This window comes from Drosophila eugracilis, unplaced genomic scaffold (genome assembly GCF_018153835.1).
Source record: "Drosophila eugracilis isolate 14026-0451.02 unplaced genomic scaffold, ASM1815383v1 contig_649, whole genome shotgun sequence".
Lineage (NCBI taxonomy): Eukaryota > Metazoa > Arthropoda > Insecta > Diptera > Drosophilidae > Drosophila > Drosophila eugracilis.
Window position 1 is genome coordinate 1,181,879 of NW_024573535.1, and position 27,266 is coordinate 1,209,144.

General features: G+C 38.2%; 1 protein-coding gene across 2 annotated transcripts in view; it reads left to right on the plus strand.

Moving 5' to 3' along the window:
• Positions 1-27,266, plus strand: part of LOC108109686 — a 54,271-nt gene that overhangs the window by 12,303 nt on the left and 14,702 nt on the right. Inside the window, exons 3-4 of one of the 2 annotated variants that reach the window (XM_017218284.2) lie at positions 2,337-2,377; positions 18,590-19,656. In XM_017218284.2, the coding sequence (XP_017073773.1) occupies positions 18,709-19,656 (948 nt within the window). In that variant the 5' untranslated portion in view covers positions 2,337-2,377; positions 18,590-18,708. The remainder of the gene's footprint in view (positions 1-2,336; positions 2,378-18,589; positions 19,657-27,266) is intronic. The other variant, XM_017218285.2, reaches the window with a different exon arrangement.

Below are 27,266 nucleotides of genomic sequence, written 5' to 3' on the forward strand. Positions count from 1 at the left end.
TGGCGGTAGTTGGAAAAGAAGGAGCAATAAAACATCATAAAGTCCCCGAGACAAGAGCGCGAACCCGTTCCCAACATTCATTCCAACAATGCAGAGCTCAATTACAAAATAAAAAAAAAAAAACGAGGAAAATAATATAATTTCTGTTTGTATTGTTGCAAAGGCAAAGCTGAAAAGTGGGGGAAGGAGATGGAGATGGAGGTGGAGTCTCCCAAGTGATTCATAATTTGTAACTGCTGATGAAAGGAGTGGGAAAAAGGTTTTGAAAACAAAAATAAAGAAATACAATAACATTTTTTAAAGGGCCAAATTTAAATAACATTTTCAGATATAAAAGAAATATTAAATATTTAACAATTACTTTTATGAGATTGTAAAATATATTTCCCTTGCCTAACGAAAGTCTAATCAATAATCCATAATCATTCGTTAGCTTTCGTAAATCCCTTTCCAATCTGCTAATTTTTCTTATTTTTGGGCGTATGCAATTACCATTGATTAATGTCCAGAGAAAGAGAAGGGTTCGCTGGAGAAAAGGAGAAAAGAAGGAAAGACACTCCGAAGAAAGTAAGCCTTGTAATTATTTCTCCATTGATTGAGGTCTGGTCTTCCTCTTTTTTTTTGGTAGTTCCCTCTTCTTTCTTTTTTTTATACCCGTTACTCGTTTTTTATTGCCGTTGGCCAATTTATGGTAGTTAAGCTTCTCCTTGGTCCTGTTCCTAGCACTTCCTTCGCCACTTTGTCGGATGTTGGCTGTTGGCTGTTGGCTGCTTCTGCCTGCAAATGATGCTGTAATTTATTTGCCTTTGTCATTGCACTTGGCTCGGGTCTTATAGATAGTTATATACATATATATCTTTATATATAGGTACATATACATATACCCTCCTGCCTGCCTTTTCCCCCTGCTTACTCCCATCTTTTTGGCCACTTGTGGCAGTTTTGTTGGCGGTTCCTCGGCGATGCCTGCGAATGGCTGCTCATAAATTTCTGTTGCCTGCATTTGCGTATGTTGCCCATCGTCGGCGCAGCTGCTGCTTCTTTGACTATCGATACACTGGAGAAATAAATTGAAGGAAATTAGATTATTTTTTATTTTTATTTCACAAAAGAGATGCTTTTTTTATGTTTGTTTTGAGTACCATTTTTGGGTTAGGGTTAAAGCTTATTGGTTAGGTCAAAAAATAAAGAATTTATCGATTATTTTCTAACGAAATTCTATGTTGAATCCTATCCTGTTATTCGTTATCACATTTAAGAAGTTAATTATAGGTTTTAATAGCAAAATTTACTAGAAGGAATACGATTTTAAAATAAATTAAAGTAGCAGTTGTTAAAGTTAATACTGATATAGGGTATTGGTTAGACCCCAGAAAGGTTATCGATTATTTATCTATCCTAGCATTTTCTTCGTTAGCATATTAAAGAACTTTAAGATTGGTTTTTAAGGTAAATTAACTTCAAGCAGGCTAAAATAATACTAACAATTGTTAAAGTTATTACTGATATAGAGATGGGAAGACATAAAGAAAGTTGTCGATTAAGTTCTGGACACATTCTACAAGCTGTTGACCATTTCAGAATATTAAGCTTGTTTTTTCAAAAAGAACAAAATTAAGAAATTGAAAGATATATAATTGTAATACAATTTTGCAGAAGTGTTCTTAAGATATCGTTAAAGCTATCGATAATTTCGATAATTTAATAATTTAATTATTTAATTTATCCAGAAATATATATGTAAGTCCAGAATCCTGCCTGCCTGCAGTATAAAACTCAATAAAAATTCCATAGAATTTTCTCCCCATGTATTCCATAGCAAAACTCCTCATGTCGCCCGCCTCTGTCTTGTAATTTATGTGAGGATTTTTATGGTTTGTTAGTTTTTGCAACCATAATCCAACCTATCCACTCTAGAATCTGCCACTCCCCCATCTCGCCCCACCCCTTCCCCAGTCTGGCCACTACTGCTGTCTTATTGAACACTTGCAACATCATGTTTACCTCACTATGGTTAACCCCCAAACCAACTCCCCGCGTTCCAGGCCCGTGCATTCTTTTAGATTTATTTGTTTGTTGTTTTCCTTCCTCCTCTGGCTGTGTTCCGTTTCGGGTTTGGTTTCTTTCATTATGATTTACTCGCTGCCCTTTGTTGGTTCATTTGTTGCTTAACCTTTTTATATGCAAATTGGTAAGGGCAAGGAACTTGTGGCTAAAATGGGGATGCCTGATGACGGGGCGAGGCAGTGAAAGTTGGTATAAGTCAGCACTATGTTTGTGATTGATTAACTTTATATGCTTTCTATTAACTGATTTTGTAATTCTTTACTTTGCAGTTAATCTACTTGGGAAACGCTTTGTTTTTTAATTTTATTGGGTAAGTGAATATTAAAAATTAATTTTAAATTAGTTAGTTTTCTTTAATAAAAAGTTTCCTCTTTGCCAAGTTTGTTCATCATCAACTTGCTGATGATTTTCGCATTTTCTGGTCCCTTTTTCTTCTGCCAAAATCAATTTTTGGTTCGTTTATGACGAACAAATATTTATTTTTCCCAATGCATTTTCACCGAACTCCCAGTTTTTGCATATTTTTTTCGTCTTCTTGCAATATGCAAATCGAGTTGGAGATATATAGCCGCCATATTCCTTTTAATATGCCATCGCATTTTGTCGCCTTCCGTCGTTTTCTTGAGATATTTTGTGTTAATTTCTGGCTTGCCGCCAAATCATTTCTTCAGTTTGTTTACCTTTCGTTGCAACTTCTTCGCCGGTTTCCTCCCCCCCTTCGTATTTATTTTCTTTCTTTTTTTTCGGTTTCTTTTTTGCATTTAATTGTGTTGATTTTCGCGCTTGCCATAAGGGGAGATTTTTCTTTTCTTCTTTTTCGGTTGCTGAAGAATTCTTTATGTGTTTCTCTTTTCCGCGTGTGTGTGTGTGTGACACACGTGACCAAAATTAGAGTCGATCTTTGGGGCGGGGGTCTCACTGTAATTGCCTTTAATGTCTCGGTGAGAGTGAAGCGAATCGAGAACTTTCATCTTTAAGATGTAGAAAATGTTGCCCTGCAAGTTTAAGTTTTAGTGAGCGTTTTTAAGTAGCTAAACTCTTAAATTATAATTAAAAATTAACCAAAGACATTTGAAGAAAATCGCGTGCCTCACGCGTGAGTATCGAACCGAGTGAGTACCCAACAACTTGGCAACGATTCATTACGAACAGAAACGAAACGGAGAAAAAAGAGCATTCCGTGACTGGCACTTGCTACTCCGACTGCGGTTACTTATTAACTTTTATGGACCATATATAAAGTGCAATTTTCCCCATTTTCAACAAGCCGCCAGCGGCTGCAACTCATCCCTGGCAGAGAGGGGGAAGAAAACCAGTTAAGAATGGATGTTGCTGGGACAGCAAGTGCCCAAAATGTATACCAAAACTAAACCGAGGCACTAACTACAGAGTAGTACCGACTACCGTCTAGCATCCGGAGAGTCGCATTTCTTGGCCATAGCAATTTACCAAATATGTACCTTTCACTTTGAAAATCGTAAAATGTCACAAACTGTTCAATAAAAACACAAATGACAATAAAAAATCCGATAAACAAGCGAAGGAAAATGGCAGCCGAGACTGAGACTGAGACTGAGACTGCTGTGCCTTTTCCAGCTCTCCGGAGTCAAACTCAGACTCAAACTTAAACTCAAACTCAGGCATCGACAACAATGCAAGCCATTGCATAAATTATTGGAAATTTATGCGAAAATTACAGCAACAACTCTGCCAGCAGCGGCACAACGTTGCCTGGCAACGGGAATCGAAGATTTAAAGCCAACAAAATGCTTTAAAAAAGTGTTCAGGAATCAGGAAATATATCAAGTATTTTTTAAAGATTTTTTTAAATGTTTTTAAACTATATTAAAAAATATTTCACTCAAATTTAAACTTCTTTCCTGCTATGAATTTTGGTTGAAAAAGAGTTTCTTTAATTTTAATTTTTAAAAAATGTAATAATTCAAATAATTAGTTAATAAATGTAGAAAATCTTTTGGCAATTTTATAGATTACAAAAAAAAAATAAATTTAGCTTGAAAAATTTATTTATAATTCATTTTTCGAACTAAACTTGTTTTTAAACCAAATAAAACTCTCTTTTTTACTTAAAAACTTCTAAGAGACTTTATTACTGCTTAATTTATAAACTAAATCTCTATTTTTAAGGGTATTTAAGTATCCCTAAAAGTTAACAACAGTTTTAACTGGGAAGATTGAGAATAAAAAATTGATTTCCTTTCGTTAAATATTCAATTTTTGAATTGCCACTTTTGGTTTTATTTTGTATTTTTGATGTTGCAACCAAAATAGAGAGCGTAGAGATAGAAATGGAAAATTTACATTGATAACGAAATGTTGCGTTTTTAAAACTGTGTTTTTTATGATCCAAAACGAACGTGATCCCCAATATGCAACAAACAACAGCAAACACAACAAAAGGGGTCAACAAGTTGTCAACTTTTTATGATTATTTTTTGTGGCTTTTTGTGGCTATTTGCATTTCCAAGACGCTTTTCTTTATTTCTTTCAATTTTATGATCGTTTTTGTTGTTGTTTTGTTTTTGTTTTTTATTTTATAAGCTTGCCACCGAAGCGTGTGAAAAAAGGCAAGCGAAGAAAAGAGTGGAAAAACGACTTGGCCAAGCAGAGGAAACTTTAAGCCAACTAATGAGAAATAAAACGAAGATGAAGAAGAAGTGGCCCTGGTCTTTGTCTTAGTTGAGTTTAAAGAGGAAAGAGGTGGAATAGGAAAGAGGTTTCTTGTATTTGGTTAATGGCTGAGACAAAATGAATTGGTTAAGTTGGCGGCCAACTAGTTGGGGAAACAAAGGTGATATGGGGGAGATGTGATGCAAGGGCGGGCCCTCGAGGAGCTGCGATTAGGCTTAGGCTTTTCTTACTTAATTATTACTTAAGAATGCATTTGTTAATCCCATGATAATCCATAAAATAAATTAAATTTTTAGAGGCAAAAAAAAAGGTTTATTAACCTTCCTTTACCGAAGGATTAACTCTGCCTCTGGCTGGCCGTTAATGAAATTCCAATACACTTTGTTGGTTTCTCTTTTTGCATCTCAGTAATTTTCCTTAATTATTATTTGTTTAATTGCCTTCGTTGTTGTTCGGATTATATATATAATATATAACTGTAAGGCATATCTATATATATATATATATTTCTTTCTACCTCGACTTTGTTTGCATTTTGGCTTAGCTTGGGTTTGCTTTTCTGATTATTTAAATTATCATTTCTGGGCTTCTTTTTTCGTTTTCTTTCTTTCTTCTCGTTGGCTTTGTTTTAATGGCTTTCCCACATTGTTGTAATTAAAATACGTTTAACGGTGTTTTGCATATCGTTCGCTTCAAAGGAAAAGCCTACGAGCTGCCAGCATTTCTTCAAGAGTTTTTCCGCTTTTTCTTTGGCGTTTTGTGTTTTGTGTGCGCCCCGCTAAGAAGGCGAACAACAAAGTTGGCAATTGCCTTGTACAGTGAAAACAATTTATGTGTGTCTCGAGTGTTTTATGGGCAGCGAAACAACTGCTGAACTCCAATGATGTCGGCTGCAATTAAGTGTGCAGCCAGCCCCTATAGTTTTATATGCCATATACTATATATATATATATCTTTATGTATGTGCCTTTTCGTTTGTTTGCCACACAAGAAACGTGCCAAAGTTAAAAAACAACTTTGCAAGTCAGCTGCTGCCGCTTCTCTCAATTAACTTTGCATGCATTTAATTGCTTGGACAACGAGTTTAATTTGATTTAAAGAAACCAACCAGCATTGCATAAGAGTTAGGTTGCATATGTGCAAAGGCTGTACATAAGCCGTGGAGTCTTTGAGAATGGAAAGGTGAAAATGGCCAATTTTCCATTAGAAATTCAAGTGCCATGAACTAAAGTTGATTGCGGTAAAAACATTCTTAGAGGTTTTCATTTGCTTTGAGTATATGCATGGAAAATGCTTTTCTTCTTAAGATATTTGCATATTTTATATCGAATTACTTAATTAAGTTAAATGACTTTGATTATTATAACAGGAATGTGGCTTTGCTAACTTTATTAAAACAGTTTTAAGTGCCGTTTCTATATGTTAAAATAAAGAATAAAAATTAGTATTTCTACCATTAAAAGCAATGTGAAAAGCATCTGAAAACCTTCTTATATAACTTTAAAAACCTACAAAACCTTATTTGATTTTCCATTCCCGCTTTAGTCTTAGTTTGGCAGGACCCGAGATAAGCCTCTTGGCAAACACTTAACTTTAATTTCGTTGCCACTTAATTTTGATTTATTTGCTTCTGTCATTCGATGTCTTTGCCCCGCGCGCGCCCAACCATTTTCCATTTCCCATTTCCCCTCGGTTTAAGCATTCATTGAGCATTTTTTTTTTTGTTTTGGTTCTGTTTTTTGGGCCTGATTTGACATTTAAATGCTACAACGATTCGTCTGCTTTGAGTGTCTGCCAGTTCTCTCTGTTTGTTTGTTTGTTTGTTTGTCTGCCTGCTAACTTGGCTTTCATTTCCGTGTGACCCAAATTCAAGAGACGACAAATTGGCAAGAGAGAGAGAGAGAGAGAGAGAGGCTTCCGTTTGGCGCCTCAATTGCCATTCACCCACGGCAATTAAATGGTCTTCATTTTCATTTTCATTTTCATTTCGCTTTTCAAGTTAACCTCTCGCCGACAGCCCACCATAATATTAATTATAGTTTTTGATGCTCAGCACTGGCTGGCCATTCAATTAAAGAAGCTTGACAATTAATTAATTAATTAATTAAGTGTCGGAAAGTTTTCGTGTGTGTGAATGCGGCTACGCTGCGACTGGCTTTTCGGGGGGAAACGTGTCATGCCGTTTTCTTTGGCTTTCAAAAAAAAGATTATAAAAGGCATAAAGCTTAAGTTTCTTTTGTTAAAAATAATATGGAAATATGATAATCAGTTTAATGAGCAATTTATAGAATAAATTCCCAAATATTTCAAAAAAAAAAAATGTTAAATAAACTTTTCAAGTTTAATAAATAAAAAAATAGAAATGGAAAAGGTTCGAGATTCATTGTTAAAGGTATAGCCTTCATTCGCAAACCGATTCATTATCGGGGTTTACGCCCAATTGACTTTCGATAAAGTTGCGAGGGTGAAGCCAGTAAGCCCCTACCAATCCCCCTTCTTCTTACCTTCTCAGAACTTTGGCCCCCTTTCTTCCCCCTTCTCATGTTTTTAGAGTGCAGCATGAATGTGGCCCCGCCGCCGTCGCTGTTGGCTGTTGTTTGTTAGCCTGTTCTGTTTGTTTTACCTTTTTTTTTTATGGCCTGACGCCAGGAGTCAGCTTCCTCTGGCCCTACGTTTTCCGCCTTATTTATGTATGCCCGTTGTGCTAGTATCTTCTGGTGTTTTTTTTTTGTGTGTCGCCAAGTTCAGGCAATGAAATTCATAAGATGGTGAAAATCCGCTTGCCACCCCCCGCACTTTTTTCGGGGGAAATTTATGTTTTTAAATATTTACAGGCTCTCTCTCTTTCTCCCAGGCACACAGCTGTTGTTCTTTACTTAATTATAAGGGGAAAGGTTTTCCCTCAGATTTTCATGTTTAATGGTTAAGCTAATGTGTGTTTGGTTTTTCCTCTGTTTCTTCTGTCTGCATTTTGATTGATTAATGAAGTTTGTTTGTGTTAAGGGCTTGGGATTAGTGGCTTTCAATTGTGGCTTTTCCTTTCAGTCAGTTTGATTTTTGTTCCATCTTTGACTCTTTTTTTTTTTTTTGGAGGGACAGAGAAGGGGAGGGCAGATCTCACTGATTTTATTCCAAGGTTGCGCCTGTTCACGATCAAAGGGCTGCTGCTGCATTGTTAGCCAACTCCACCTCCAACGCCAACTCTGATTTCGACTCCAAGTAAAGTTATCTCAAGGTGAAGTCCACAAAAAAGCAACCGCAAAAGGTAGAAATACGTATAAAAATCCCCCATTAAAGGGCATAAAACGCCAAGGTTGGCTTGTTGAGTTTTTTTCGGTTGATTTTTGGTTTTTGGATTTTGATTTTGGTTGTTGCTTTTGCTGCTGCGAGTGCAATTGCAAATTAAAAATTGTTTTTCCATAATTATTTCCCCTCTTTTTCTGTTGTGTTTTGCTGCTGTTGCTGGTGCTGTTGCTGCTGCTGCTGCTGCTGCTGCTGCTGCGGTGCCCCAGTTGATTGGCTTGTGTACGAAAAAGGTTGTCCACGATTGTGTCAACTTGTCGCTCTCGCTTTTTGGACACTCTGGCAAACAAAAGATATATATTGGAATAAAGAAAAAACTGAAAATGAGACCAGAAAAATGTTTCCCGGTTATGCAATCCCCCCAACCGACTGTCTGCAGGCCAAAACGAAACGCTTTTTGTTTCAGCGTCGTCGGGCGATTTTTAATTGTCCTCTGTAATTGCTTTCGAAAACTTGTTTGGACAGTCTTTGCAAATATATGTTTTTCTTGGGCTCTAAAATATATATAGTTTATAGTTTTTAGTAAGCTATTTTTTTTAGATTTATGAAAATATTTTGAGTTTGCGATGAGTTTTAGGGTTTTTGATGTATTTTTAAAGGTTTTCCCCTGTAATTATTTCATTTTAACTTGCTTAATTTATTTTAAATATTAATCATATAAATTCTTAATAAATAAACAAAATTCTTACAAAATTGTAGTCTCATTTTTCATTCTTAATATATATTGATTTGATTTAAAATTAGTTCTTAATTGTAAATCTAAAAACCAACTTTAAAAAGCATGTAAAATTTTTGTTAATCTCGCAACTGCGAGAAATCTTTCCCGTTTGTGGGGGTGCTGTCCGAAATGTATTAAAGATATAGCTCCTCGAGACAAGCTTGATCGGGCTGAAATCCTTTTTTTGTTTTTTTTTTTTTGCAGTTTCTGCCATGTCTGTGCCCCCACGAAATGTCACTTGCCACAGGGCTCTCTCCGCTATTTGCTAGTTGCTATTTGCCATTTGCCTTCGCTAAGGAATGGAGTGAAGTGGAGTGGAGGACTGAGCTCCATGTGTCATTTTTATCGCTTCACTCCATGGTAGACCCCGAAACCTCCAACTTGCAACCAAACCCCCGCTCCCACTGCCTTCCCCCCCGCCGCTAGCCGAATCCGGAGTGCTCCAAGTGGCGCTGCATAAAATTGCCAACTACACAATCGCAGTCTGGCTTGGTTTTTATGACTCAGAAGTGCTTTACGCTGTGATTGAGTAGACAGCCGACCGCAGAGGCGGAGGGCGAAAGGGGATCAGCTCCATATAGATGGGGTATAGGTATAGGCTATATGTGTATGTGTATTTGATGTGATGGTAGAATAAAGAGGAGCCATGAAAATGTGGAAATCGAAATTGTGAAAGTTAAGTAAATGACGGCAACTTGTCGCTGGGTCTATATAAGTACAAGTACTCCCCAGTTCGGCGAATCATCAACTACCACCCACCCATCGGGGAAATCGGATATATATATATGCGAGTATATATAAATAGATATGGTCGTGATTCAGTGGCAATCAAAGAGGTACCAATGAATAGGCAATGGGCACTTTTTATCGGCCAGGAAAGGCGATAAAATCTTAAGTATAAAAAATATTATTACCCTTGATTTGATATATTTATAAGGTCTGGGTTTTAGCTTAATCATTATTATTATTATTATTCCAACTTATCCTTCAGCATTTGGCATCTTCTTGGTTTCGTTTTCAGTATTTTGTAGTTAGAAACTCAAAGTTTTAAAGTGTTATTGGGCCAGCCACATACTTAGAACCCTTTTTCCAAAGATTTATACCCTCGTGCTGGGCTATCTGATCTGGGAACCCTTGTATCTTTGGTTACTTCACAGTAATTTGCAGAAATTTGTTGCTGCCTTGCCCGAGATATATATATATATATACTCGTATATAGCCTGGCCATGATAGCCACTTGCCACTTGGCCACTGGCCGCTCTGGGCTGCACTTACCTGGCTTACCTGGCCAAATTCCCAGTCATTTGGGTTCACCCCAAGCCCCCTTCTTTCGCCGCCGCCCTCTCTTTTTCCACGGTGGGGGGCAGTTTGTGTTGGCCATTTCGGTTGCCGTTTTCGGTTGTTATGGCCACTTGCAACATACACACACACACACACCAAGAGCAACATCATCACGTAGAAAGGTAGACGAACAACTCGAAAAAAGGCAACGAAACGAAAGAAAAATATCTGAAAAATTGATTAAAGTTCTTGCAACGCGCAAGCGGCATCAATTACCTGTTGCGGTTGGCTCTGAGGTTTGGCAACAACAGCAACATCGGTGGCAGCAGCAGCAGCAGCAGTTTCAGCAGTTTCAGCAGCTTCAGCAGCAATACAAACATCAGCAATACAGCGAAACACAGCAGCAACATCAACCGAAATCAGGTGAAGGAGAGATGAGGCTGCGGCTGCAGCGGCTGCGGCAGTGGCTGCGGCAGCTAAGATGAGGCACAACCGAGCGAGGCAAAGTTAAATATGATTACAGCGCTTGGCTTTTAGTTTGAAGCATTTTTCAATATATGCGATGATAAAAAAATTCGTTGTGGTTGTTTGTTGCCGTCGTCGTTGTTGTTGTTGTTGTTGTTGTAGTTGTTGTTGCGGCTGCTGTTGCCGGTTGGCATAATCAAGCTAAATTTGTTGTTGCCGCCGTTTCGTGAGTTGTCTTCGTGCTGCATCACTGCACTGCAAGAAAAAAATGGCTAAGAAGAAGTTTATTGGCTTTCACAGTGTTTGCAGATACCAAAAACTAGAGCTTAGCCAGTGATAATGTCTAGGGAAATGATTTCTTACTTTAGTTAGCTTGAAATTTTTAAGGTCTAATGTTTCTTAATTAAGCTAAGGATATAAAATATATTAAGTAAACTTACCTGATCAATCAGATATCGTATATATATATATATATATACTTCTCCAGATCATTAAACCTTTCGGTGTAAGAGAGAATTTCCAGTTTTGAACTTGGGCATGGCTTTTCTTTGGCTCTCCCTCCTTAATTTTCAAGCTGTCTCTGTCTCATTTTTTCTTTTCTCTTCTTTTTTTTTTTTATTTTTTTTTTTGATTGATGATATTACATTTTCAACTCATGTGTGCGCCCTTCTCTTTCCCACCCTCTCAGGCCATCTCGCTCGCACTAGCTGGCTGCGAAGAAAGCGCTTAACTGCTTTTGAATGCTTTCCGTGAGTTGCATTTGCCGCCGCCAGCAAAACAAAAAAAAAAGAAAAACTGAAAAAAATATAGAAAAAATACAGAGAAAAATATAAGAAAAATAAAAGAAAAGACAGCTGGTGGTTGGGTTGGGGACGACCGGCTTGTTTATGTAAAAAATGTAAAATCATTAAGGCAAGCACAGCGGCTCAGCCAGCAACTTGTGGCCTCGTCTTCAGCTTGGGTTCTTTCTGGGTTCTTTAGCCATTGTCTATGGGAGGAGGGGGGACCACAGTTTGACAGCCACTGCGGTTGAATGGCAACCAACAACAAAGGGAATCTTTAAAGCTCGTCGCAGCTTCCACTCTCGAGATGGAAACACTTGAGCTGGGAGGCACCTCCTCCCTCTCAATTGTGTAGAAATGCCAGCTAGAAAATCGAAAATCTAACCGCAATGTGGAAGACTGCGAAGAAACGACCGAAGAAGCCAAGCCAAGTCTCCAAGTCTTTGTAGGCAAGCCAAGATGAAAAGGTCGAAGCAGTTGGCTTATAGGCAAGTCTGAAATGGCTAACTAAAAGTTGGTATTACAAAAATATTTAAGGGACTTTATTTATAACTTTAAGATGATTTCATAATATAATACAAAAATGGTAATTTGGGTATCTTTAGATACAATGAGTAGCTCAAGAATTTGATGATTAATCAAACAGAAAATGTAACTTCCGTAGGCTTAAGATTAGTTTCAAATATTTGTTTTACAGCGAAGAAAAGAAAAACTAGTTTTTTCTTATTGATTTTTCAAGTGATTATTTATTTAAAGAATTTTAGTTATAGATTCAGAATGCAGAATTATGTTCGACTTTTGTTAGATTTAAGCATTTTTCAAAGGAAGTTTTTCTACTAATTTTGAGAGTACTTCTCATTCCTTACTTTACTATATTTACGTAAGACCTCTGTTTATAGGTTTTTTCTTTGGTTATCGCTGATTTCAGACTTGTTTATTTCATTTATTTTTTTTGGCCCAAACAATAAGAGAAAATTCCCTTTAGATTTCGCAACATTTTCAACGTTTGAAGTAGCTGAAAGTTAGGCTCGGGAAAAAAGCGAGGCAAAAAGGCAGGCAGAAAGAAGACCATTTGCTGCATCATTAATGGAGTCAGTTTAGGGGATTGAGGGGCTTCCCATCCCCCTTTCCCCATCACTCTACTACTACTCCATCCCCCCTTTGATCATTGGGTAAATATCAACAAGCGTCCGTCCATGTCTGCGACTAAAAGATTTTTTTTTTTCAATTCCTGGAATTTAATCAAGGTGCATCTGCAAGCCGGGGAGAAGGAAAACGAGAGGAGAAAAAACGAAGACCGCTGGCGGTGGTCGTTGTTGTTGTACAACTCTACTATATTTGTTGTTGTTGTTGGATGTGTCTGCCCAAATAGTTAAAGGGCAAAATAAATAAACGTGGTTGTAGTTTTTGTTGTTGTTGTTGCTGTTGCCGGCCGACAAATGTGACGACAACGCCGACGACGAAGAAGCAGCAGCAAACAGCAACAGCAACTCTTGGCTATAATGATGTGCCGATAATGAAAGAGCAAGTTAATGTCGTCGTTGCTGTGTGAAATCATTTTGTAGATGCGCGTGATGCGATAATATTTTCCACACCCCTCCCCTGCTTTTCTTCTCTTCTTTTTTTTTTTTTTTTTTTTTTTTTTTGAGTGTTTCATGTTTTTCCACCTCACCTAACCATAGCCAAGAGAAGAAGCTGCTGCTGTTTTTGTTGTATCTGCAAGATACATTTGCGCTGCAATGACATTTAATTGTTGCAACACACCACACAGCACCTGCAAAAATATAGAAAATAAAAAAGAAGAGGAGATCTGGAAAGATTTCACACGCCCAGAAAATCAAATGGGAAACGAGAAAAAAAATAATATAGTGTAAGCAAAAACGGCAGAAGCAGCTGCTTTGGTAAGAACCTAATCAATTTTCGGGAACAAAAGATATATGTGCTGGTATAGGAAAGATCAACCGGAACAACAGCTGTTGCCCGGGCATCTATTGTTTTTTGTATCCAATAGAAATGTATCTCATAATTCAGAAATCTTTAGAGGGTTCGGTGAAGCGTTTACCTGCTCTAGAAACTGCTCAATTGTTTTCGAAGGATGCCGATGGCGATGCCGCTTAGAAAACCGGTTTGGTTCCCAGATTTGTTTGTTTAAATTTTACACCTGCAGAGATACTGGATATCTCACACAGTCACAGTCACAGTCAGAGATTAAGATACATTCATACGACCAGCAATTACCACAAAATAGTTGCCCAAAAATACCATGCAGGGCTTTGTCAAAAAAGCAGATTAACATTTCCTAGGCTTTAAATTTATTATTACAAAATAATTTAGCCAGAAAATCATATTCGAATTTCCCGATGGCCATGGAAAAGGACCAACAATTTGCGCATTGCCCTTATTAAACATTCATCGTTCATTCAAAGGGCTGTGTATGTGTACCCGGGGACTATAATAACAATGAATACAAATTAAAGACCATCAGAGGCATTATGATGAGTGCATAATATGGGCAGATTCATTCGCCAGATTATCGAGTGTATGGAAAGGGGCTCAATAATGATACGCCCAGCTGGAAATTGAAGTGCAAAGAGGCGGCATGACGTAAACTAAAAGGGAAAATAAACATAAACTTACTAAGACCAGATTAATTCCTAAAAATTATCAAAATAAAATAAAGTTAGGGAAGTTCCTAGATTATTTTAGGCAGATAAATTAAGTTGTAATCCTTTAAATTTCCTTTATAAAGTCCTTTAGTTTTTCCAAGTATTTCCATTTACTTAGCTTGCTTGCCCATCGTTTTTCTCTGCCAATGATTTGTTGCCTATTCCTGAGCGCGTTGCTAATTTACGAGGCTAATTTGCTGCGGCAACTTATTCATTGCGCTGCACTTGACTGACTCAGTTGTGCCTTTTATCCCCACCCCCATTCTTTTGTTGGCCATTTCCTGTCACGTCTCTGCCACATAAGACAGCAAAAACAAAAACACAAACAAAAGAAGAGGCAACAGAAACAGCAGCTTGAACGGGCCAGGCCAGAAGAATTTGTAAGGAAAGTTTCGTTGGATCCAAAGGAGAGATGTAAGAGGGGGTCAAAAGTATGCCAATTGCCAGGGTCAGGGCCTAAAGACGAACAAGAAGCAGAAGACGAAGAAGCCAAGCGGTAGCCAAGGTTTCCACTTCATCTCCTTACTGCTCCTGCTGCAGCTGCAGAAAGCGGAAAGTTTATCGAGTTATGTGCAACAAAGTGACGAAAGGAGATGCTCGGACAAAGGGAACTGAACTGGGGAGCGATTCATCCAAGTGATTATCCCAGTTCAGGCATCTTTGGCAGGCGATATCTCATTTGGTTTTTTCAGGGATTTCTTATACCTTACAGGGTGACTAATCGGAGAGGGAAATGAACTGTAAACTAATTAAGTTATTAGTTTGATTACGATTTTAATATTTACTTTGATATGGATAGTGATATTCATATTTCTATGATAGATATTTAGATAATCATTTTTATAACCAAAAAGGAATATATTAAACTTGTATTGATTATAATAAAGGAAAGGAAACCAATCTCAAATAAAATCCAAGTAAACTTGCAACTAATTTAACTAAATGGGACTTTTTGCATCACTGGATATCCCCCTTTGCTATTAAACATTTTAACTATGGCTAATGCAATTATTGGCAGACGCACAAGTGGCCAGGAGACGGTGGGCGGGTTAATGAGGTGGAGATTCCTGGATAAAATACGAGGAGGAGGATGGAAAGGAGGACAAGTTGGCTTATTTGCCAGAAGAGATCATCGCAAATGGGTTGGCAACCCGTTAAAAAGTCAGCTTTCAATGGCCCTTGTTCGGCGTCTCTCTCTCTCTTTCTCTGTCTCTCCTTTTGGCCATCCTGTAGATACTCCTCTTAATTTGCCACCCACCACCGCGCCCTTCATCCTTGACATCTTTTTGTCTCATTAACATTTGCGCCACACAATCAACGGCAGTCGACGAGACTGGACATCGTTCTTTCGCCCGCTGTTGTTGTTGCTGTTTGTATCTTTCGTTGCTTATTCACACTCTCTTTCTGCTTTGCCCTTTTCTTCTTTCCCTTCTTTTCCCTTCGCCCAATTCTTCTGCACTTTGGCTGGATAATGTGCAAAGAGCACAGTGGTTCCAAGCTTATTATTACATTAAAGATCATAATAAAAAAAAAATGTATAAAATATGTCGAATCATAAAAAAGAAAGATAAATTTACTATAATCACTTTTTGTAATTTATTTTTGAAAATAAAAATTATTAACGTAAATGAAGTTGTCTAAAGAACAGCTGTCATTTATATAAGTAAATCATTTGGAAAACCCCAAGTATTTTAAAAACATATCTCTTTTTTTGACACCAAAGTTAATTAAACATTTTTTTTAATGACCAGCGTCTGAGTGCAGAGAAGCTTTTCCTCCTGGAAAATGACTGCGGGTTAGTCTTCACTTAAGTTCCTCTGCTTTTTGCCCTTTGCCATAGCCAATGACACCATTTTTTGCTTTTTCTGTCAGCTTTTTTTTTTTTTTTTATTTCTGCTGTCTGGGCGCAAATTGCAAACTGTTGCTTCATTTAGTCTGTTAATAACTTCAATTCAGAAAATAATGATTTAAATTTTGAGCAGTCAAAGAGTTTGTTTTTCCATATTTTTTTTTTTTTTTTTAGTTTTGTTACTTTTTACTAAAGACAATAATTGTGAAAAAATTGGCTTCTTTTTCGTGTATTTAATTACAGAAATGAAATATTTTATAAGATTTTTTCAGAAGCTTGTAATTGCTTTTTTTTTTACAGAGTAGGGTATTCAAATCTTCGCCTTGATAGGACACACTTTTTCTGCTTTTTCTATTACTCTTCATAATCCCAACTTCTTTCGCGTGGGGTATTTTAAACTTCGTTTTGTTAGCACCCTTTCTGTTACTTTTTATTATCCCTACTTCTTTTGCGTAGGGTATTTAAGTATTCGCCTTGATAGTACCCACCTTTTCAGCTTTTTCTATTATTTCTGATTATTCCAACTTCTTTCGCGTAGGGTATTTAAGTCTTTGCCTTGATAGGACCCAATTTTCCCGTTATTTCTTATTATCCCAGCTTCTTTCGTGTAGTGTATTTACATATTCGCCTTGGTAGCACCCACTTCTTCTGCTACTTTTTATTATCCCAGCTTTCTGCTGCAATTTCAATTTAGTCTTTGTTTTGTTCTGTGCTTTGTCTTTTTCCTTTATTATTTTTTTCTTTTCTGTTGTTTGTCATGGTTGGATGTTGCTTTTGCCGCTGCTGCTGCTGCTGCTGCTGCTCCACGCGATGTTGCTGCTGCTGCTACAGCATTTGTTTGACAAGCACCACGTACAACATGCTCGTTTGGCTTGGGGTTTGGGGGCATATGAGTTGGCTGCAAAATTAAAAATGATATGGAATCAACAGGGCAGGGAGCTGGGGAAATTGGCAAGCAAAAGATGCACTCGACCATGTTAACCAAGGGCCGAGAACTCGTTGGAGTGACTAAAAAAAAGAGTCAACTTTATGACGTGTACACAGCGAGTCCGAGGCAGATACAAATAAAAACAATTAAAGGGGGATTGGAATTGGGTTTGGGATTAAAATTGATTAAAATAAAATGAGATAAAGATCTTTAAAAGTCAAAAAGATAGACCATTTCGTTCATATCCAAGGATATATGGCAACAGGTTTAAACTGTTACCAAAACTGGCAAACTAAAGTTAATTGAATTTAAGCCATTAAAATGTAAGCTCTGTTTCACCTTTCGGCCAACCTCAATAAAGTTGGTTCGCCTCTTTCCATTTAACCCCTTAACTTTCCGCAACGATCGTGAAAATTATACGCTTTTTTTATGATTGTTTTTCCATGGTTTTTCCAACGTTCGTTAGTTGCTGTCCGCGCGACTCTCTGTGGAAATGCTGTCCCACTCTCCTTTGTCATTTATGCAGTCAGCAATATGACAAAATTCTCGATGCAACGACCGCAGCGGAGGTAACAATGGAAAGCAGAAAAAAAAAAAAAAAAATGCAAAAGAAAGGCACCTGGAAAAAAAGCTGGAAAATAACAACGGCTGAATCATTCTACCTTTATTTTTTTTTTTATTTTGTTATTTCCTTTTTTTTTATATTTTTGTTACCCTGTCTATATTGCGCATTCTTCTGGCATTTTCTTTGGCCATTTGTTTTTTATGACATTTTATTATGACGTCAATAGGAATAAGCGTTTAATTGACAGTTGCTGCGTGGTCCTTCCTTGGCTCCTGTGGCAGCTTTTCCTTTGCTTCCGCTCTTGATTCCTCCCCATCTCTCTTTTTGTTGTTTGTTTTAAACTTTCATTTCTAACTTTATGGAAATGTCTCGAACAGCAGAAGGTTTTGCGTAGTTTTAATGTATGGAATTGACAGTTTTATTGCTGTTCGATATGTGGAAATAATATGTTGCTGACGTTGCATCATTGTTGTTTGTGACTTTGTTGTTTCCGTTTGGGGTCTTGAAGTTGCAGGTATACGTTGTAGCTATGTTGCAGTTGCAAATTAATGCATACTAGGGTAATATTTGAGTTTTCTTGAAAAAATTTGATGTGTTTTTTTACGTTAATATAGTGATTGATGGCTTTTTATGGTTAAAATACGATTTTATTGAGCTTTCTTTATGAAGATAGTATATCTATATCTGTTAAAAAAGTTAGGTAGTTAATTCTACTATTTAATAGGTACTTTGTAACCTGTTAAAACTGCCTTGGTTACTACTAAGTTCTTTCTTAGAAATAGGTTTTTCCATATTTCTAGTATAATTTTAGTTATTGTTTTATAATTCTCGCATTTAATGTAATATTAGCAAATTTTCCAATAATTTTGAAACTTCTTAAACTACAACATTTCCCTCAATGTCTCGTTTTGACAATGTCTCTTGCCCGAAGAGTTCTTGTTGTTTCAGTTCCTGTTGTTTGTGGTTCCTGTTACTGTATTTATAGCAACTTAAGTTGCTCGAACTCCTCCTTTTGCTTCCGTTGTGGCTGCAACAGTTGCATCAACTGATATTGCCCCGCTTGGTGACTGGCGACTGTAGTTGCAATTGCGGCTGACATATCCCATTACAGTTTCCGTTACTGGTTTTTAGTTGGCTCAAAGGAGATGCAAACAGTACGACATCTGCACATGCAAAAGAGTTGAAGAAAATGCTAGGCTATCTTCTATACGTATATATATATATATGATTTTTACTGCCGATAAATGCAACTCTCTAAAACTATTATATATACATATATTTATATACGTTCTTGTTCTCTGTCTAACTTGCAGCTACGCAAACTGGTGGAAAATTGTGGCAAACTTGTGTCGTCCCCCCAACTGTCATTGTCTTTGGCATTGGGCAACATTTTAATTGAAAAAGTTTTGCCAACTCGCACGCAGGGAGAGAGATGACTGTGAAATTGGCCAAGCTGTTTGGTGGCGTCACCGGCGGCAGTGAAGTACTGGACTCTTCGGGCAGCCACCAGCAACACCAGGAGCAACATCACCAGCAGCAACAGCCACCGCTGCTGGCTGCACCGCAACAACACTTGCAACAGCCACCACCTCTGCCGCCACCGAATGCGAATATGAAGAGCCTAAAGTATTACGAACACCTGCAGGCCACCTATGACTGCCACGATCTGATGGATCAGGATCAGGATGACTACGAGGACACCTGTATGCAGAGGAATCATCCCTACAACAACTCCCAGAGGCCACTCTTGGGCGATAGGCGACCCCAGCTCACGGTGATGAGTGTGGGCAAGAAGGGCGGAAAGTCTGGGATGCCACAGCAGAATCAGCCACTGGCACCACTGCCTCCGCTAAGGAGCTACATCTCACCCTATGTGCAGCAGCAGAAGCGGGACAGTGCCAAGGGATTGCATGGATTCAATGACTTCGATGCCCTGTCCCAGCAGTACAACCAGCACCTACAGAGTCCTCACATTGGCTATCCTTATGGCAGTCCACCCTCGCCCACGGCTCAGTCCAGTGACTTTTGCTTCGATCGGCAAACAGGATTGGTCATGTTACCCGGTGCCGGCGGCCAGGTCATCTCAAGCAGTTCCAGCAACTGCAGCAGCTCACACACCACCTCCACCTCTTCGCCCACCAGATATTATCCAGATAATTCCGGCAATTCCATGCTATATCCTTCACGTTTCGAGGATGACTTCTGCATGCGTCGTCCTGCCGTGCTGGAAAGCCCGGCAATAAACGTCACAGCAGCTGGAGGAGGACCCTTCATCTTTGGCATTGCACCAGAGCAACAGGTCACGGATTATGGAAGCAATCCGCTGCCACCAACGCCCCCGCAGCTGAAACAACAATCTGTGATTAGCCGAAGTCCTTTGGTGAGTTATCTTTTGGTATTTTAATTATTTTTTTTATTTTGTTTATTTTTGAGTTTAAATTCATTCAAATCTATGTAGCTAGGTATTCGATTTTTAACAGATTTAGGGATATTCGAAAAGGTGTTAAAAACATCAAAATGTATAAGCAGGAAAAATAAAAATTGTAAAGCAATTTAGTAAGGATTTTAGCCACAAATTTTGAGAATATGTTAGGTTTGAGGGTCACTTTTGGGTCACCTTTCTGAGAGAGAAATTTAGAAAAACATAGAAGTAAACATAGAAGACTAAATATAGAAGAAAATCTAAACAATGTAGCAGAACCTTGCCATTTTGCAAGTACAACATTTCACTACAACCCCAGCTATCCCACTTACAATTATCCAACCGTAAGATTCAATATACTCGTATTTAAGAAAGATTATCAAATCTCACACCCTTAAACATATTCACATATACACCCAGATTATCAAACCACATATTGATTACAAAATAACAATAAAAACATTGAAGATCTTGAGCTACAGATCGTAGCTGTCATAGCTCAAATTTCTTCGCTAGCTCCCAAACTTAATTATTGCTTTGCCAGGGATGCTCAACTTCGTCTCTATGGCAAAACGTTTACTTACACAAATACAAAAAAGAGTGCACATATTTAGTGACGCTTTTGTGTTGGTTTTTAGCTTTGCACTGAGAGAAAGAAAAACACTTCTTCTTGCTAATCTATTCATCATTCATTTTACTGACCCGCCAAATGCGAAATAAACTCGAAAGTGAAACAGAAGTTATATGGAATGATTTCCAGTGCAAGTGCCGGAGGATGATCAAGAAAAAAAAAACAAGAACAGTTAGGGCAGGAATGAGGCGAAAGGAGGAATAGCAAGGAGTTCTCGAGGATGATCAAGGAAGAAACAAGAACAAATTATATTACAGTTAGCATAGGAATGAGTCGAAAAGGGGAAAACAAAAAAGTGTTGGTGGAGTAGCAAGGAGTTTGAGGATGATCGAGAAAGAAACAAGAACAAATTGTATTGCAGTTGGCGACGGAATGAGGCGGAAAGAGGAAAAAGAAAAATTGTTATCGGATGTCGATGTGCAGGGAGCATTTACAAAAAGAAATGAGAACTCAAAGTATAGGCGTGTTGAACATCCCTTCCAGATCCATCCCATCCTTTGGTTAGCTTTGAAATAAAAAGTAAAAAGCCTTTGAAATTGTTTTAAGATTAGTTCAGTTACATGATAGAAAGATCTTGTTTTGCGCCATCAATACCCGATTCATCAAAATCAGATAACTAACAAATAAAAGTTCACCAATAATTAAATAAACCGCTTATTTTAAGACGTAAAGTTATTAGATCAGAAGTCACCTTTTACCGAGCTTAAAATTATCAGTTCGGGGCACCAATTCCTCAATTTAGCTTGTTTTTAATCATAAAAAACTGCCAGTAACGACGCGTCTTTATCAGCAATTCGTAGCTAGTCATGGAAGAACAACATAATAATAGAGTCGTCTCCAACAGAAGCAACAAATTTTAGCAACTGGACAGGTCTGTGAAAAAGCCTTGGCCAGAAAAACCTTTTCTTTGTTGATTTTCGTGGATTTTTTCTCACACAGTAAAGTGGGTTTCGATGGGTTTGGGTATGAGTTTGTGTTTGGGGGAAGTGTTATGAGAATTTCACAGCATGCAAACCACCGCTAGGAAGGGGGTGGGTGAACAATCGATTGTTCTTCTCTTCTTCATTATTATTTTTTAAGTTTTTCATTGCTTTTCTTTTTCTTTTTTGCTGCTGCTGCACTCTGTTTTGGTGGCTTAAGAATTTACCGTTGTTGCTGCTGGCGTGGGTGTTGCTGACGCGTTGCCGTGGCTGTTGCAGCAACTTGTACTGCTACTGCTGCTGCTGTTCGGATTGCAACTCCTTTCAGCATTTCGTATTGGGACGTCTGTCTATTTTGATAATGGCCAAAGATGCTTCTCGTTCACCTGGCAGACTCGAAGATGGTCAGTGGGGGGTTAGGATGAGGCATAAGGGAGTGTTAAACTCACAGACGGCGGGAAAACAATCCTCTTGCCACTGCCACTCTGCAGCATCCACACGAAGACAAAGCCCATCAATGTCTGAGCCTGTGTCTGGTTGAGCTTTTCATTTCAACAGCCAGCAGCTAGCAGCCAGCAGCAGGAAATTCAGGACTTTTCAAGGCCCTACACTTCACTCCATTTTCACCACCCGTTTTCCCACCCCAACGTTGTGCAACTCTTCGCCCATTAAAGCCAAGCAAATTAAAATGTTGCACAAATAAAATGTAAGGGCCTTTCCACGTCTCTCTCGCCGTTCTCCATTTCCCATTTCCACGCAGGCAGGACGAAAGGATTCCTTGGCTGCAACGGGCGACTGGATTAAAACACATTTCGTAAATTAATAATGAAATTAATTCATGAATAGCAAGTGTGAGCGAAAGTAAGGGCCCTCCCTTCGCCCAAAAATCGCTCAATTAAAGGCCGAAATGGGCTCGTAAAGGAAATGAGGAAAAACTATAAGATAAGGAGAATGGCAGATAGGGAAGGCAAAAGGAAAACATTCGTTAATTTGCTGTTAAATTTAAACTTAAGAAACAAATGTAAAATATTAAGAATTTTCCGTTGAAATGATAAAAGAAATTTTACAAAAATTATTTATAAATTTTCTTCAAGGAAAAATCCTTTGAAGGTAATTATTCTGAATGAAAACCTTTTTGGAAAATCCCTTGGCTGTAATGAGACAAAATTGGCCTGGTCGAATGTGCTTGGGTGCCTGGGTGTGGGCCCAGTTAAAAAGCAAATTACGCTAATGAAATGTTTTAACCCTGATGTGGATGCACTTTACACCACTCCAAACTCCCAGGCAGGCCAACGCTTTTCCACACTTTTCCCCATCCGCCTTCCCCTTCGCCCCTCATTGAGAACCGCAAAAGTCGCCAAATGTGCCGGCGAGGGGGAAGGGAAAACCACAAAAGTAGAAACTGAAACGAAGGAAAAAGAAAATTTCGTAATTACACTTAAGTTGGTTAATTGTCGGACAGATATTCCGCTTCTTCTGCTGCAAACTTTTCCGCTTTTCCGCCGTTCACGAAAATCATTTTTATGGCCATACTAATTATACAAATGTAATGGGATTTATTTTACTTTTTTAAATGGGTTAACTTAAAAAAGCAGAATGCCAACTAAAATATTTAAAATATTTTTATTAGATTTTCTCTTTACCTTTTTTAAGGGGTAGCCAAGGCTTCGATTTAAGTTTTTTTTTTCGTTTCGTTTTTGTTAGCCTTAGTTTTGTTTTTATTTTTTGGGGCGATAGGCACTCAACGTCGACACTTTTGGGGAAAACTTTAGTAGCATTTCCATGGGGCAGAGAAAGGGGCTGAGTTTGGTGGAGAAAGCTGAGTGCATGTTAGATACCGATACATGCAATCTCTGTGTTAATTACGCTACTTTCCCAGATTGCCAGAATGCGCAAATAAACAGAGGGATTAGCATAAAATATATATATATATATATAGGTAGAGAGGTAAAGAGAAAACGCGAAAGGTAAAGACAGTTAGCCAAATGGAGGAAAATGAGTTTTCCAATTGGATTTATCGAATGATTTCAGGTTATCTTCTTAGAGAATAAAAATGTCTATAAATAGGGTATATAGATTCAAGTTGATTTGAACTTTTTTAAGGACACTAATGAGGTTTTTCGGTCAGCCCCAGTTCATATACTATATCTTCTATATATGGCAACAAGGTTGCGGTCTAAAAATCAGTCTCAGTCTCAGTCTCAGTCTTAGCATCGAGCAACATCGAAAGCAAATCAAATTGAATTGCAAAAAATCGTCTTCGATTACACGGCCACAGACCATATATGCATATATCTATATATATATAGATTTATCGAGTGTATATATATATATCGTAGGAAAGTCAGGGAGAGGGGAGTTTTGAGGCTTTGAGAATCATTTTGTTTTGGCATTGCAAGCTCAATGGGCATTTGATAAGTAGCGCAATATCGATTACACTGGCCAACAAAAGCAGGGTGAGTCAGAGCTATTATGAGTCACTGTGAAATGGTGCAGCAATGGTTTTTTAAAGCTTCTCAACGGAGACTTCTTTGTTTATCAAAATAAATAATTTTTAATAGTAAAAGAGGGTGACTTACCTGCAGCTCAGTGTCGTTGCTTGTTGCTGATTTACCTGTTTTTCTGTTTTTTCTCAGCTTGTTATGGTTACTGTTCTGACTGTTGTTGTTTCTGCTGCTTAACGTCTTTTTATCTCTGTTTGTCTTTGTTTTTGGTATAACATTGCTTTGAAAATTATGCCACTTAAGATCAATTTACCTTTCGGCCATAAAACAAAAGCAAAGCCAAGCTCTGACTGCGAACAAAAATCCAAATAAAATTTGTTGTCTGCCGCAGCTGCAAATGTTGTCGGCTGTTGCAACTTGGGTAATTGAAATCACTGTTGCTGTTGCTCTTGCTGTGTTGCACTGCGGCAAAAATTTGGGGTCAAATGAATGGTTATTTTGCGGTAATAAAAACAATTAGCCGTTCATGACCCCGATTTGGAAATTGGTTTTTAAGGTCATTTGAAGATTTTTTCCTTCTTTTTTTTTGGATCTTGTGATTGTTGAGAATCAAGAAATTATGTTTTAGATATGATTTTTAGTAGTTTAATTTTTATTATTATTAATTTTAAAGAATTTTATTGAGAGCTAAACAAGGAATGAAAGTTTATTGAGATTTTTAAATGCTTTTTTAATCATTTTGAGTAATTTTTAGTATAAAAACTGTAAAGAAGATACTATAAAAATGGATTAGAATCAGAAATTTCAATGATAAAAATGAGTTTTTTTTATTAAGCTTTTACTTACTTCTCATACCAACTTACATCCATTTTAATCTCTCTAATTTTCCTTAACTTATTTGTTCTCTGTAGAGTGGTTGTTACTAGCAAAGTTGTCGCCACATAGTTAAGTTGTTTTGGCCCGCGTCGTCGCACTGTCTGACAAAGTTAAAGCTGCAAATCGCTGCTGTTATGGGGGGTGTTTTAAGGGGCAGAAGGGGCAGAAGGGGCAGAAGGGGGTAGGTAAAGTGCAACCTGGCGCGACCAACTGGCTGGCCAAAAGTCGAGGTGCTCTCTGACCAACCTAGCCGGTTTCAGCGACCATGAGACGGCACACAAATGCATGGGACAAACACGCACACAAACACACTCGGGCACTTGGACACTTGGACACTTGGACACCATTTAATGCCGCATCTGGACCAGGTCTAGCAACAACATCAGCAACACCACCACCATACGCCTGTTGCATTATTTGATTAAAAAGTTTGGCCCAAAAGCCAGCCCGACATCGAGTCTACTTTTAGTTTTATGGGCCCGCCTTCTTCGGTTTGGGAAAGTTGAAGGCGTCGTCGGAACTTGAGTTTCCGGATTGATACGATTCCGGCGGCTCTAATCTTGGGCAATCTTAATGCCGAGCTTTGTCCCCGGGAGTAGGTTTAATTAACTTGATGGGCTGGCATAAATGCAGATGCTGTGGCTGTTGCAGATGCATTCGCATCTGCATATCTATCTGTCTCCGGCTGGGCAGATCGGAGCGTATTATATATATATATATTTATGTATATATGTATACCTCTCGGGTGATGCGGCGAGACATCTGCCGCACGAGTGGGTTGCTTGTGGCATTCAGTTGCCGGTTAAGTGCGAAATTGGGGTCGTCATCTTCAGAGTTGCACGGCGAAAGAGATAGGTGGATATGTAGGCAGACAGTGGGAGATAGGATTATAGTATATCCTTAGGATCTAAGTTGGATAGTGAAGATATAGGGGAAAGATATAGAAGAAGCTGCTTATAAACTATTAAGTTAATAATCAAAATAAACACCTAAATCTAACTTAATTGTCATCTTAAATAGTTTATTTCTTACTTAAATGTTTAAATAAAATAGAAAATAATTTATTAACTATCCTTAGCATTGCGTAACTTTACCAAAAAAACCAACTCCATTCAATAGATTGCAGTTAAGAAATAATTTATAGAGTTTTCAGCTTCCCAAATCAGTTTTTTATAGAATTTTCCACATTAACGGCAGTTTGCTTTTCAATCCAATTAAAATCAAGCTGCTATTGTCACGACCACAGGTGTTCTTTTCAACGAGGGGAGTGAGATGGCAATAGCCCCACTACAGCGCTGTCATCGCAGTCGTTGCATGTGTAATTTGCTGAATTTTTAATTATGACACAGAGCGCAGCGCAGCACGAAACAGACATTCAGACAGACACTCAGATAGATGGAGATACGGATCCAAATCCGAAAGGTAGAAACACCAGTGAGGGAGGGGGGGGAATGGGCAAAAGAGGGCTGGTGGGTGTGAGAGGTGGCTATGTGTGTTTGTGGATTGCAGGTTAATCTGCCGTGTTGCATGTTGCATTTGCCAGTTGGCAACTTATCTAACTGTCAAGCGGGTCTCCCAAAGTCGCGTTAAGCCCCATGTCGTTGGTGCTCCTTTTCCCTGCAACCAGCTGCTATCAGCTTCGAGTTCTCACCTCCCCCAGCTCCCTACTCCCTACTCCCAAATGCCAAATCAATGTGGCAGCAAGGTAGGGAGGAGACGGGTTAAGGCTTACAGATATTGCCGGATTAGATGCGATTTGGCATTCATTACTGCTGCCATTGGAGCAGGGAAAGCTCCCAGGCAATGCTTCAGCTTCAAGTGCTGAATTATTATAAATGCAATATGTTTTAGTAGGTACTAAGTATGTGAGAGCCAACTAAGTTAGACTTAGTGAGGGATTTTCCAATTAATTAATAAGTAAGTCAGCCTAAAAAACCCTAAAAAATATGAAAAAACTGCTCTCTTTTTAAGGACTTTTCATTATTTAAAACGAACAAAATTTCACATTTAACTGCGAAATATTTAAAGAAAACAAGCATTTGAATATCAATAGAAATGCATTTCTGTTTGCAGCTAGTCATTTGTATTATTTCGTTAGTGAAACTCTTTCAAGCCATTTCCTTTTTGCGGAAATTTAAAACAAGTCACTGAATATGCGACAAAGCGAGACTAAAAATTTGAATTTGAATATTGAATATTCATAAATTTGTGTGTTTTTTTCTATATTTTCCATATATTGAATGTTGTTTTATTTAGTTTATAGTATTTATTATTTTTTAGTTTTTTATTACCCATTTTTCCCTTTTTAGACAATTTCCCTTTGCCACTTTGCCATTGAAATCTGTCTGTCTGCCATTCAGTGCGGTTGCCGCATGCGGCTTTTATTGTTTTGTATTAGTGTTGCAGTTGCAGTTGCGAGTTACGAGTTGCGAGTTGCACTTGCGAATGCATTTTGGCCATTGATTGAAATTGACCAATTCGATGCGGTGGCGCTAATGCAACAACAGCAGCCGCAGCCACAGCCGCCGCCAGACTAACATATTTTTTTGTTAATGGCTGGGAGTTTCGAGTTGGAAGTTTGGGCGATGGAAAGCTTTTCCAATTTGTTGACAATGACAACAAAGAAAGTGACATCAATGTTGCTCTTGCCACGGCCGGCTGTCAATGCAATTCAAATTGACAGCTGCAGTTGTCGCC